This window comes from Eptatretus burgeri, chromosome 5 (genome assembly GCF_056783735.1).
Source record: "Eptatretus burgeri isolate ZD-2024b chromosome 5, Ebu_testis_v1, whole genome shotgun sequence".
NCBI classification, from domain to species: domain Eukaryota; kingdom Metazoa; phylum Chordata; class Myxini; order Myxiniformes; family Myxinidae; genus Eptatretus; species Eptatretus burgeri.
The window spans coordinates 80,977,830-80,991,632 of NC_140965.1; the positions used below are offsets into that span (position 1 = coordinate 80,977,830).

General features: G+C 41.7%; 1 protein-coding gene across 4 annotated transcripts in view; it reads left to right on the plus strand.

Annotated features, from left to right (window-relative positions):
• Positions 1-13,803, plus strand: part of LOC147026813 (dmX-like protein 2) — a 127,135-nt gene that overhangs the window by 66,244 nt on the left and 47,088 nt on the right. For all 4 annotated transcript variants that reach the window (XM_085882617.1, XM_085882615.1, XM_085882614.1 and 1 more), the window contains exons 19-25: positions 546-2,179; positions 7,529-7,646; positions 7,801-7,911; positions 10,286-10,458; positions 11,492-11,589; positions 12,308-12,473; positions 12,645-12,921. In XM_085882617.1, coding sequence (XP_085738743.1) covers positions 546-2,179; positions 7,529-7,646; positions 7,801-7,911; positions 10,286-10,458; positions 11,492-11,589; positions 12,308-12,473; positions 12,645-12,921 — 2,577 coding nt within the window. The remainder of the gene's footprint in view (positions 1-545; positions 2,180-7,528; positions 7,647-7,800; positions 7,912-10,285; positions 10,459-11,491; positions 11,590-12,307; positions 12,474-12,644; positions 12,922-13,803) is intronic.

The following is a 13,803-nucleotide window of genomic DNA, read 5'->3' on the forward strand; positions in this document are numbered from 1 at the left end:
GCCAGGTATTGTAGGCTGAGAGGCCGCAGAAGAGCTCAGATTATAACATGCTCACCTGTGAGTTGCCCAGACTTGGGTTTGTCCCCCTGTGTAGTTTAATCCGACAAAATCTACCATCCCGATGCAGTGTCTCCAGAGCATTTTGTCCTTCAGACGAGGACATCAGCTGGCTGTCTTATCTATATAGGTGGTGGATATTAGATCCTACAGTATCTCTAAAAGAGTGGCCATTGTGTGCCATTTGCCTGGCTATATTGCCTTCCTTGAGAATAATATGATAGATAGAAAGCTGTGGATGTTAAGTAGGATTAAGACAAGGGTAAGAATGGGATTCATATACGATAGAAAAGTCAATTGATAGATTATTTTAAAGGGGTGTAGATAAAGCACAAGCATGATGGACCAATTAGCCTCCTTGTGCAATTTTCTTCGACTCAGTCCTGTTTCACCAAAATAAATGAGTGATGGCTGTGTGAAAGAACAAATGCTGTGTCTGTGGAACTAAGTGATCTATTGGAGATTTATCAGCTGTAATTCCTCTCCAGGGCATCTCAGTTCTTCCTCCATCTACCCAGTGTGTGTCGCTCCATACCTTCTTGCCACAACCTGCTCTGATGGTCTTGTGCGCCTGTGGCAGTGCCGCCCTGCCTCCAATGGGTCTTCTTCCTGTGTCGGCTCTTCTTCAAGTTATGACTGGGTTGAGTGGCCACTAATGGTTCAGGCAGACACTAAAATGGAGACCTCGGGTAAAGTACAAGATGGGAACACCATCACAATGCCAGGTCTTCCTGTTGCTGTGAGCTGCTCCTACAGCGGGCGCCTTGCTGTGGCTTACAAGCCAGCAAGAGGAATGAAGGATGAGAATGAAGCAGTAATATCTGATGTGGATGCAAGCTATGGAGGTGAGATATTTGTGGATATACTGGAATGCGAATCTAAGGGAGGTGCAGAGTGGATGCTTGAACAGACTCTGAAGCTTGGGCACCCTGACTCTTCAGAGACCATGTATGTTGAAGGAATTGAAAAATCAAAAAATGAATATGGATTTGGGGCTCTTTTTACTAATCAACAGCTTCCACTCTTACAGCTAGACTGGGTTTCGAAGGAAGATGGATCTCACCTTCTCACTGTTGGTTTTGGGAACGAGGTCTTGGTTTATGGTCGCCTTTCAGGGGAGGGATTTGCGGATAAGGAGCTTATTGGATGGGAAATGACGACAGGAAAAGGTACCACAGTAGAAAGCACTTTTGGAGCTCTTCCATTTGGAGGTAGTGTGAGGCAAGGGAAGAGGTCATGTTGGGTGTTGATGCGCCGTGTTGAGCTCAGCCAATCAATGCCTTTCAGTGTTGCACCATTTAAACCTGAAACCTTGTCACCTGTCTATCCTGTGGCTCTCTCGTGGGTTCGTGATGGCATCTTAATTGTTGTCTTGAGGCACGAAATACGGATTTACTCTCAATGGCAGCTCGGTCGAATGTTGAGCCACGAAGGCATCGGAGGATCGGCCATGGATAGTAGCCTTGGTAGAGATTATAGCCTGTTTGAAGCCGCTCACTTTCTTTCACCAACTTTACCTCAGTACCACCCAAGTCAACTGCTTGATCTAATTGATCTTGGTTGTGTGCGGCGTGCCCGTGCCATCCTTGCTCACCTTGTGAAGTGCATCGCTGGCGAGGTTGATGTTTTGTCCAGGGGTAACGAAAATGAGATCGCAGAATTGCCAGCAAGTAGTGACATGGAGTCTGGGGCTCAAGATGTACCTGCTAGGATTCTGCGACATCACTTATCCCGCACACGAACTATCAGCGTCAGCGGCAGCACTGCACGAGATCCTTTGGTCTTGGGCAGTGTGGAGAATTGCGTTGGTGGAGGTGGGAATGGCTACACTCAGATTGAGTCAGTGCCTCCACTCCCACTCTATGGACTACTTGCTGCTGACCATGATGCCCCTCGCACGCCCACACCCACAACTAGTGGAAAAAATCGCAGTTCCAAACAAAGTAATAATGAAGCCACTTCTCTAGCACATCCTGAAGACCCCTATGCAGACCTCATTGCTCCATCACTTGTGCTGGATGAGATGGATGAGATGGAGGGGCCCAGGATGGATAATGATGCTGGAAATGTTGTCAACCTTTCCCAATTTCCACCAACATATTTTGGAACCGAACATGCACAGGTGAGGACATTCTGAGCTGCAGTTTACTGGAATGTAAGGACATGGTGATCACATCTTTTGGAGTAAAGTGGTCACTTTTGAGGGGGTGCTTCATATCATAAATTTTGGACAGGTGAATCTATAAACTTTGACTACTACTGATGTCACTACCCAAAACAATGTTTAGAGGAGTTTTTTGTATGAACAAAGGTCTGGTTGATCTCAAATAATTTTTGAACTGCTTTATTCATTCAGAAAAAGCAAATTTAAATGCTTGAAAACCACAAAAAATTCATCATAGTTGGGAGGATTCACACTTGAGAGTGAAAGCTTCATCAACTATAACGGTCACCTCAGGTGAAGCTCAGATCTGACGTTTTGACCACCTCGTGAGCTTTATTAGGTACTATATGGGCAATGTGCACAAGTCATTCAACATTTTTGGGGGTGGGAAAGGGAAGGAGAAGAGGAAGAGGGTTGAAGGACATCAGGGAAGAGGTGAGAGCACTTGCCTACGGTAGGCGGTGAGACCTTTGTCGAAAATGCGATCAAACTGGGGAATGACACGGGGTGACAACGCACTGCCTACTTTAACCCCTGAAGGGAAGGAAGAGTGGGAAAGAATGGCATTTGGAAGGTGGTGCCAAAGATGGCATAAATGAGGAAGAAAGGAGTTGAGGTGTGCATTCAGCCTGGATTTTAGAAGGTTAACTCGAAGGGGGCATGCGTTCTGGAGTTACTGGGGAGGGTTAGAGGACAGAGAGCAGAGGGAACAATGTTGGAGAAGAGGCAGTAAAATACAAAGACCACTTGTCTGCCTGTGATGTGAAAGCAACAGACTTTGTGCTTCGGCCTCATCACGGGAAATTCTAATAATGTTGAGAGCTTTAGGTTCCACAGAATCCAGGAGAGAGAAATGTGATTCTGGAATACCAGCCCATAGCGGAGAGCAGTACGTACTCCACCAAGCCATGGACAAAGGCCTTGTAGACTGAGCTTCTCTGATTTTTCAAGGAATGACTTGGATCGACATTACCCAGGCATTATAGTTAGTTATAGTTCCCGATGAATTTACCCAAGGCAATTGGCACTTCCCATCAGATAATATTCAAAATTGAGTATGCCCAGATGATCTTTTGTGAAAATAGTTATGATTCCAATCAAACAGATACCAATTGTCACTGAATGCAGTGGTTTCAGGTCGATAAGGTTTATCTTTCATGCATTAAAGATTATGGTGAAGAGCTTGACCAAAACAATTGCTGCAAAGGCGAGCACTGCAAGTTATATCGGTAAAGACCAGGGTGGTACAAGATAGGCAATCGCAGGAATAAAGTTTTGAGTGAGCGGAGCATAAAATACGGAAACAAAATGATGGTTTGTTTTGTGGATATTGAGAATGCTTTCAATCGTGTGAGTTGGACCAAATTGATTGAAGTGCAACAGAAGTTTGGTGTTGACTGGATATAGAAGGTTGGTGAGTAGTCTGTATTGACATTAGTCAGTCGTGAAGAGAGTTGCTGGTAAAGAGTCAGAGTGAAAGTTGTTCCTTGACACCAATCCTCTTCAACTTGTGTGTAGAGCCACAAGTGAAAGAAGCTTTGGAATATCTTGATTCCAGAATAAAGGTTGGAGGTAAGCTGATACATATATATATATATATATATATATATATATATATATATATATATATATATATATATATATATATATATATATATATATATATACACCAGTAAAAGCTGGAGCATCAACATCAATGGACATGAACTGCAACAGGTCAGAGGGTTTCATTACTTGCGTAGCTTGGAGATTGAGGTTGATAAAGGTCATAAAGAGATCATGAAGAGAACGACAGCCATAACAAACAAAGCTTTTAACAAAATAAAAGAGCTGGCAGGAAAGAGCTTTTTCAAACAGCTGAGAAAGAGGTTCAATAAATGCCTCATTTGGAGTGTGGTTGTGAATGGGTCTGAGATGTAGACATTGAGAAAGGAAGATATGAAGAAACTGTTCATTTTCAAAATATGAGTGTGGCAAAGGGTGGGAAGGAATGGATGGATTGAGCACAAGAGAAAGGTTATTGAGTTGGTGTGTGGGAGGAGGTGTTTGATTGAGATGATTAGGAAGAGACAGGTAAACTGGCTTGGTCACATCTTGTGAAAATATGGATTGCTGAAATAAGTGATCAAAGGAAAGAAGCAGAGATCAAGACAGAATGATGTTACTAAATTGGATGAAAGATCAAGGTGGATATAAAAAAGCTGAAAATGAGAGCCAATGACAGAAAGGTGGCAACAATGCAAACGCTGAAGCTCCCAGAAGGGAAAGTACCTTACTTCAGGAGTAGTCCAGTCAATGTAGCAAATTTGAGGGGGTAACCCACCACTAATTGCAAAAGAATTGTTTCCACTGCATTGCATTTTAGTAAGACCCCCGAATCACCATACTAAAAGTCCTAAAAAAATCCTAGCATGGGAATGTAGTGTAATTTACAAAATATGAAAATTAGCTTCCGCCATAAGAGAAAATTCATATTTTCACTATAACTTTGCATCTAAGTACCCAATTGAAGCAAATCAAGAGTCCAAATCCATGTTTTGAAGGTCAGTGAACATGATAGACACTTTCGCAAATTAATATTTTTGAATATAATTTACATATTATGCAAATTCGCTTCTGTCATAAGAGAAAATTCATATTTTCACTCTAACTTTGCATCTAAGTACTGTATCCGATTGAACCGTAACCCTCACCCTAACTTGTATTGTTTCTGCTCTGTTATTTCAGGAATTACAGATAGCTATGGCTGAGTGTGTTTTCTGCGAGAAGAGTTTAGAAGATTGTCAGGATACTGCAATCCTATGAGAAAAGGGGAGCGAGAGTATCAACAGGGCCAGTGAGCAGTAAGGAAGTAGTATAAGAACTCATAAAGGTCAGCGAGTACACACAGAATGCCGACGGGTTTTCACTCATCCACAAATGATTGCAAAGGCACAGGAAAAAGTAACTGAACAAGATCAGCCCTCACCGTGTATCCTTCGTTCAGAACCGCCAACGTTCAGTTTGGACAAGCACTGTTTTTTTTGCGGTGAACCAGCTACTTACAATGAGAAAAAGCATGATGGCATGGATGTCTATCATGTAAAAACCACATCATTCCAAAATATTGTCTTGTATTCATGTGCACAAAGGAAAGATAAATGGTCTACGTTAGTTTCAGGCAGAATTGCATATGCTCATGACATAATCGCAGTCGATGCAGTTTACCATCAAAGCTGTAATGTCAACTTCAGGACTGGGAAGCAGGTTCCACAGCAACATTCCTCTGGACTAGGTAGTATTGCAAAGAAACAAAGGCTTGGCAGACCCAAAGAAGCAGAAAGATATGAAGCATTCCTGTTGGTTGCAAAGTACCTGGAGGAAAATGATGATGAATAGATTACAATAACAGACTTGATTGAGAAAATGGAGACGGGTCTTTTGGGTTCAGAGGTTGCAGCTTATGGCTTTACACATATGAAGAGTAAACTCATGTAATGGAACATTTTGGTGACAATATCATAATAACCGAGCTGAATGGGAAGCCAAATGTTGTAACTTTTAGACGAACAGCAGCAAATATTCTCCATGACTTTTACAAGGAACAGAAGAAAGAGGACCCCAATATTGAGAAAATACGAATGATAAACACAGTTGCCAAGCTTATCAAGAGTGACATAAAGGCAGTTGACTCTTCTAATGATGTATATCCAACCAGAGAACAGAAGTCATCAACAAAAGCAGCTGTGCAGTTCCTTCCACATTCACTACTGATGTTGTTGCAAGGTTTATTCGTTGGCAAAAACACTGATCTGAAGGTAGCATCATTTGGACAAGCTATAATGCAAGCAACAAGGCCAAGAGTCATTCTAACCCCATTGCAATTTAGACTCGCAACTGAAATGCATCATCAGTTTTCATCACGGTTCATCGTAGATACTCTTCATAAACACGGCTTCAGTTGTTCCTATTCTGAAGTGCGGAAGTTCGAGAAAAGTGCCGCTCTTACACAAGGAGCAGAGTTGCCTGATCCTGGATCTGGAGAGTTCATTCAGCATGTTGGTGATAATGTTGATCACAATATAAGAACTCTTGATGGCTTTGGAACATTCCATGGAATGGGGATTATTTCCACTTTCACACCAGGAAAGCTGCTTAGTAAACCTGTACCTAGAGTATCAGTGACAACAGATGACATCATAAAGTGGGAAGGATCAACATCAAAACGTTCAAATCTCAGCACACAGGACGTAATCCATTGACATACAAAGAACTGCAGGCAATGGAAGTGCACGATCCAACGTATCACATCGATCTTCTGTGGGAAGTGGCATTTGTCCTTCGTCCTAAGAGGCCAGCATGGTCAGGTATGATGCAGACACATCTCCCCGCTGCACCAGAGAAGTTGACCAAGATATTCAGGTGTAACTGCAAGACCGGGTGTAGCACCAGCAGATGCACCTGCAAGTGTATTCCCTTTGACTGTAGATGGATGTGTGGGGTGTGTAAAGGTGTAAGTTGCGCTAATTTATCTCTGGTGGAGATCGATGATAGCAGTGATACTGATTGATATGTTACCTGAAAATTAATGAAGAACACTAACCACATTACCGATTAGCAGTGAAAACCTGTGTTAAATGTATCTTATCATCTTGATTGGATGTCACCATTTTAAGTATTTCAGGTATTGCTTGTTGCTGCTTTGGTTAATTTTTCATACTTGCTTTTATATGACTTTATTGTTTGTATCAGGTACATGGATGCAAAGTTATCTGATATTTTTGATTTTCTCTAATTGCTAAAAGCTAATATGCATATTTTATGCAAATTATATTCATAATATGGGTTTGGACACTTGTTCCTTATATGGAAAATAATAGTGAAAATTAGAAATTTCTCTAATTCCTGAAACTAATTTGCATAATATGCAAATAATATTCAATATATTAAGTTGCAAATGTGCCGATGTTCATTGACCTTGAAAACATGGGGTTGAACACTTGATTTGCTTCAATTGGGTACTTTGATATAAAGTTATAGCAAAAATATGAATTTTCTCTATTGGCGGAAGCTAATTTTCATATTATGCAAATTACACTACTTTCCCATGCTCGGATTTTTTTTAGGACTTTTAGTATGATGATTAGGGGGTCTTACTGAAATGCACTGCAGTGGAAATGATTCTTTTGCAATTAGTGGTGGATGAAGATACTAATTTGACTGGACTAGAGGAGAATAGTTGGTGATGCTTTCACTCTCTAATGTTGTTTTTCTGTTGATGTATTACGTCCTTTTGTTGCCATTGTAAGTTGTTCTGTTGACATTCAGGTGTTGTCATCGCACCTTGTACATGCCAGCTTGCCTGGTTTGGGCAGACTCGAGCAGATGTATCTTCTGGGATTGGCTGACACCTTGGCAGAGGGCAATGCTGACCAAAGGGGATTGGGTTAGTGCTTTCTGGATTATCCACAAGACATTCATTGATCACTTCTTTAACTGATATAGTATTTGAATCAGGTGCTACATGCTCGTTAGATCAGGTGTGTTGTTTTACGTCATGGGTAACACTTATATCTTGTTGTGTGTGACTGCCTGCATAGCCAAGGAGACCCTGGACGAATGTGGCATGCGCTTCCTGTTGGCTGTCCGTTTGCACACCTGCCTCCTCACTTCCCTCCCACCTGTATATCGCACACAACTACTGCATCAAGGTACTGGGTTCTGCACCCCCAAGCCAGGTTTATCTCGGGGATCGTGAGGGGTAGGGGATAGAAGCTAAAAATGTCTGCAAAGGTTTCGAGACCAACAACATCTCATTCTGCATTGCCACTGGGGAAAGAAAATGCAAATAAACTTGGTTTTCACTTCTGTTTCCTTAATCTGTTTACATAATCCAAATACTCAGCTTCCAAAGAACCACACACATGGATTCTCACAGACTGTGTATAAACATTTGATACAAATTGCATCCAGTAATTTGTGAAGTGCGGCTGCCCAAGCCTGGTGCACCAAGGCACCAATGTTCACTTTCGATGTCTGTTTGGAGTTTCTGACAAAATTATTGTCCATCCTTCCAAGTAAAAATTCCATCCTCCCAGGTCAAACTTGTATCCAACCACATTCCACATGATCGCTCATTGCACAAGCCCTTTATGTCTGAATATCCCATATCCGTTTCTTCTTCACCCCATTATTGTCATTTTGTTTAATGTGCCACCCGAGTATTTGTTGTTTTTCAATCCTGAAAGACTATCTTGAGAGAAAACTGTTCCTGCACAATGCTTTGAATGAGTTTTTATATTCGGTGAGGGCAATTTTGAGTGGCACTTCCTTTTTACAGGTAGCATTTTGTTGCCCAATCCAATTTGCTCAGGTGGTATATATTAAGAGTATACAACCATACAATGCTGATTGTCGTTCCATGTAGACCATTCTGGGTCAAGCAGGCAGATTACTCACTCCGGTTGAAGATTTTTAATGAGATTGCTGTGTTTGGAATAGACATATCCAGTCGAGATATAGTATGGTAATTCTGCTGAGACTTATTTGCTTCATATAAGAATAGAACCAAAACACTTAACAGTACTGTATTTGAACCAACAGAGTTTGGGATGCCACTCCAGTATTCTCACCACTTGGCCACAAGTGCAAGCTATTGGTTGAATGACATAAGTGAAGGAATTAATTGATAGTGTTCACTAGTTAAGGTGTTGGTCCCCAAGCACGAGTTCCATTTATTATGCCTCTACTGATGTCACCAGATGCATTGTGCTTTCAGGTTGTCCATCAGTCCGTCCATGTGTCTGTGATAGGTTTTTGTTACTGTGATAACTTAAGAACAGCTCAAGGGATTCAAGTTAAAGTTTGTACAAGTATGTATAATCATGTAAAATGAACTGATTAGGTCATGGGTTCAAGAGGTAAAAGGTCAGAAGTCCCGTTAGATTTTTTAAAATCTGGTACCACGCTAACTTGTGAACCAGTAATGGGATTTTAACCAAACTTGGTATACTGTAAGTATATATTATGATGTAAAGATGAACTGGTTATATTTCAGCATCAATAGGTCAAAGGTCAGAGGTCATGTCAGGTTTGAATGTGATACTTGAAAATAGCTGAAGGGATTTCAATTAAACTTGGTACAAGTAGGTGTAATGATCTAATAATGTGGGCAGAGGCATATCGGTCAATGTCACAACGTCAAATTATGTCGAATTCATTTTGTTCTGGAGTGATTCGACCTTTCATTGCTGTTCTTTCAATGATGCTTTTAGGCTAACGCTTTCCTAGGCGGTGCCTGCAGAGGCTGCCTGTTCTATGTGAAGCAATAGTGCTTCACAGGGTTACCTTTTGAGTAGCTCGAACCTCTGAAATCACTTGTGCTGCTTCACATGCAACCACAAGCATATACCAAAGGTTCTATCAATAACTTATAGAGATTTCCAGGTGTGAGTTTACTGCCAGCAGTGCGTGCACTGAGTTCCCTCTAAGCATGTTTCCTGACGAGGCACGAACTGACCACTCTGCAACTATCATTCCATGATTATACCCAGGGGGGCATGAAACAGGGAATGGGGAGGGGGGGTGGCTTTCAATAAACATTAACTTATGGACACACTGTTGGATATTACTCAGGGTTAATTTCTTGTGATCCTGAGAATTATGATGCACGCAGTTAATCAGCTGTGCAAGAGATTGTAAAGTAATGCTTCCCAGTTGTAGAGTAATGCAGTCCATTTATGCTTTCGCATCCTGAAGTGGGATTATCAACTTCACCATTTTGTATTCCATTATCAAAATCGTCAATAACCAATCTATAAATCGTTGTTTCCAAACCAGCTATTTATTATGATCATTGAGAGAAAGAGGTAAAGCAATTCCGAATATGTGAATTTTGAACCTCACTGATGTGCCACATTGCAAATTGAGCCACAACCTTGTGTGCTATGTTTCCGATAATGTTAAGTGTGCATGATGTTGCATGAATGACACAGGCAAATGGAAATAAAATGCACGATTGTACCTTAAACTGTCTGGGCAGGTTTGCCGAATGCCTTTTGTTAAACTAACCGCTATTCTCACCAGGTCTAGCCACAAGCTACTTTGCCTGGGCCTTCCACTCAGAGGCAGAGGATGAGTTGCTTGCATCATTGCCCCAATTGCATGCCGGAGAAGGTCCCTTCTGGTCTGACCTCAAGTCTGTCGGAGTCGGTTGGTGGGTCCGTAGTGATTCCACCCTGCGGAGGTGCATTGAAAAGGTGCAATCCCAACCTTATAATAATGATACAATTTCCCCAAAATTAATTTACTTTGAGGTTCCATTAGAGTTCATTCAGAAACTGACTGAGCAACCTGCATCGGTATATTCATGCTGGCATAAAGGAATTAGCATTTGGAATCTTCCATTTTGTTGATACACGTGTGGAAGGAAATCATAAATGATGCTTCGACAAATGCATCTGGCTAAATCTTTAATTTTGTGTTGATGTCAAATTTAATTTGAAATGAATAATGGTATGCTTGGCCATTATAAAGAACATACCTCAGAGGGTAATTTGGAAATTAACACCACCTCTCCAGGAAATAAATAAAAAAAAATACTTCACAGCGAGCAACGGACCTTTGTTGAGCTAGAACAGCACTCAGTAGAGCACATACCTCTGCCAGGCTGAACAGTTTACGTTTTGTATCCCACGGATAGGCCGGATCTGGCTCCGAACCTAATCTAAAATCCAATCGACTTGTTCTAGTCACCTAACCCACTCGTCGACCTAGTTTTGTCAAAACTCGTCCACAACTTTTTGAGATATCATGCTAGAGATTGTTTGTGGCCCTGTTTATCAATCGTGAAGAATCACTTATAAAGTTAAAAAAATATTACAGTTTCCGGATCCGGTTCTTCCCCAAAATCGAATCGATTCGTCCTTGTTACACACCCAACCTGTCCACCAAGTTTTGTCTGAATCTGTCCATAACTTTTTGGGACATCATGCAAACAGATAAACAGAGGTGTAAACATAACCTCCATCCACCTTCGGTGGCAGAGGTAAAGATGACTCGGTTATATAATCTGTAAGCATATCTGTGTAAAAGTTGTTTTGCAGCCAAATATAATGATCAGTTAATAAAACAGGAGGCATTATTTTTTTTGAGAATCTCTCGCATGTACGTATGAATAAGGTTTCAAAGTTTTATAAATCGATGTTGCTGTGGCAAAAAAAAGAATTGTGAACATCAAAACAAAAGATTTTTTTCACTTGGTTCTTGATCTGACGTTTTGTGTGTGTAAAGGTGGCCAAGGCGGCATTTCAGCAGCAGGGCAACCCATTGGACGCGGTGCTGTTCTATCTTGCACTCAAGAAGAAAGGCGTCATTTGGGGGCTATTTAGGTCTGTGACACAATGTGAGAATGTTTTGTACACACACTCAATCTTACATAAGAGCGAGATGATACGTGATTGAAGGTTTATCAGTGAGATGAAGAGGTGAACCTAATTTCTACCTTAATTGATATAAAGCTCACATGTTTGTCATCGTTGTTGGAATGTAGCATGCTCTTGCAGGGGCATGCCTGTGTCACTGATGTCACAGTGCCTTCTGTAGTTTAAAGCAGGAATTTGTAAATTGTTCAGGGTGCCGGCGATAGCTCGTGTTCTCTTCACCAAGGACACTGTGGGATATTTCACGTCTGCCAACTGCTGGCAGATGGGAGGCCCAGTTTCATATCCATTTTATGGACGATGCACACAGTGATGAATCGCGTTGCATGCAAAACACCAAGATGACCATTTATAGCTGGGCCGAGATTCAAACCCAGGCTAGACAGCTCAGATGCGAATCCACATACCTCTAGGCTAACCTGCCAGCCCACCTACATGGTGAAGAGCTAGCATACTGTACTGGAGTCTATTATTGGAGTGGTACATTGAGAGTCAGACAGTGGAACGTGAAAGTAGAATGGGAAAGCTATTGGGAATGGAAAGATTGTGGCAGAATTTATCCTCCTCTGTGCAAACTTTTAAAAACTTCCATGAACAATTTTGAATGTTTGGGGTGTGATAATACATATCCTGCAGCAAAAAGGCAAAGTAAGCAACTGCTCTGCAGATCTGTTGGGGATATTCGGTTGACCGAGTTCTTTCGTCATAATTTTTCGGAGGAGCGCTGGCGTCGAGCTGCCATGAAGAATGCATTCTCTCTGCTCGGTCGACAGCGTTATCACCAGGCAGCTGCCTTCTTCCTTCTTGCTGGATCTCTGCGCCATACAATTGAGGTTATGGTCTCCCAATCAATGAAACAATTCCACTAATTCATCTCATTTACACTTCCCTTTTAACAGTCTCTTTCCCATCACTTCGCAGAGCACTGAACTGGTATGCCTACTAAATGTACGAATAAACAACACAACACGAAGGCAATATTTTGTATATCCCCTACCTAACAGGTGTGTCTTGAGCGACTTGATGACCTCCAGCTTGCTCTCGTTGTCACACGCCTGTATGAGAGCGAGTTTGACTCTTCACGCATGTTTTACTCAATCCTGGAGCGCCGTGTGCTTGGTCACCACCTTTCTGAGACCACAAGCAACAGTGACCATGGTGAATGGCTCGGTGAGCCACGAAGACACCCTGACCCTTTCCTGCGCAGTATAGCGTACTGGGTTGTAAAAGATTATTCCCGTGCATTAGAAACGTTGTTGGAAAAAGATGGTGAAGAACAAGGTGGGTGTTCTCTGTCCAATTAAAATGTATATGCATTCCCATCATTGATACTCACTGCCAAATACACAAGCTGTTGTTTGAAGAATAAAAGTTCCCTCACGTGTGGTCGTAATGTGGTATGAATGTGATGATTTTGTGGAAGAGAACAAACTTGGTGGAACCATTTTACATGAAGAATGAAGAGAAATGCTTCCAGCTTGATTCACAGCCCTCAAACTGCTTGGTTCGACGGGTTAAAATGCTTGATGGTCGGATCCATCACCTTTAGATGTAAGGGCCCAAGTGGAGAAACGTTCCACCGATTAAGTGACTGTTGAGGACCTAAGGTTAAGTTGCATGGTGATGCCCGATTAACAAGGCGTCTTATATATTATTTCCGAGTTTGTGGTTTCGTGTCGCGCTATCTTCGACTTTGTTCTGCGCTCGAGTAACGTGATATTCGGCTTACATTATCTCAAAGACCATATGAGGTGCATAGTACAAAAAAAGTAAATAAAATGGTTCTGAAACAGTGAAATCGTATTCCACTTACTGCATTAACGTAAAATTACTACTGATACTCTGCATCAGTTCCTTTCTCAAACACACCCACCCCAACATGTCGCGCAGAGCGCGGGTTATGCTCGACTATATATTAATACTGAAGGACCAATTTTGTGCTCTTCTTAGCGATTACGTCATGTTTTTCTCAGTACTGTGACCTGGACTGAAAGAAACTTCGTACCTGTAAGAGTGCATCGCACATAGTGGCAATAGTCAACCTTCAACTCTGAAGCATCTATATATTAATACTGAAGGACCAATTTTGTGCTCCTCCTAGAGGTCACGTCACGTTTTTCTCGGTACTGTGACCTGAGAAGTTTTGACACGGTGTACGTCAAA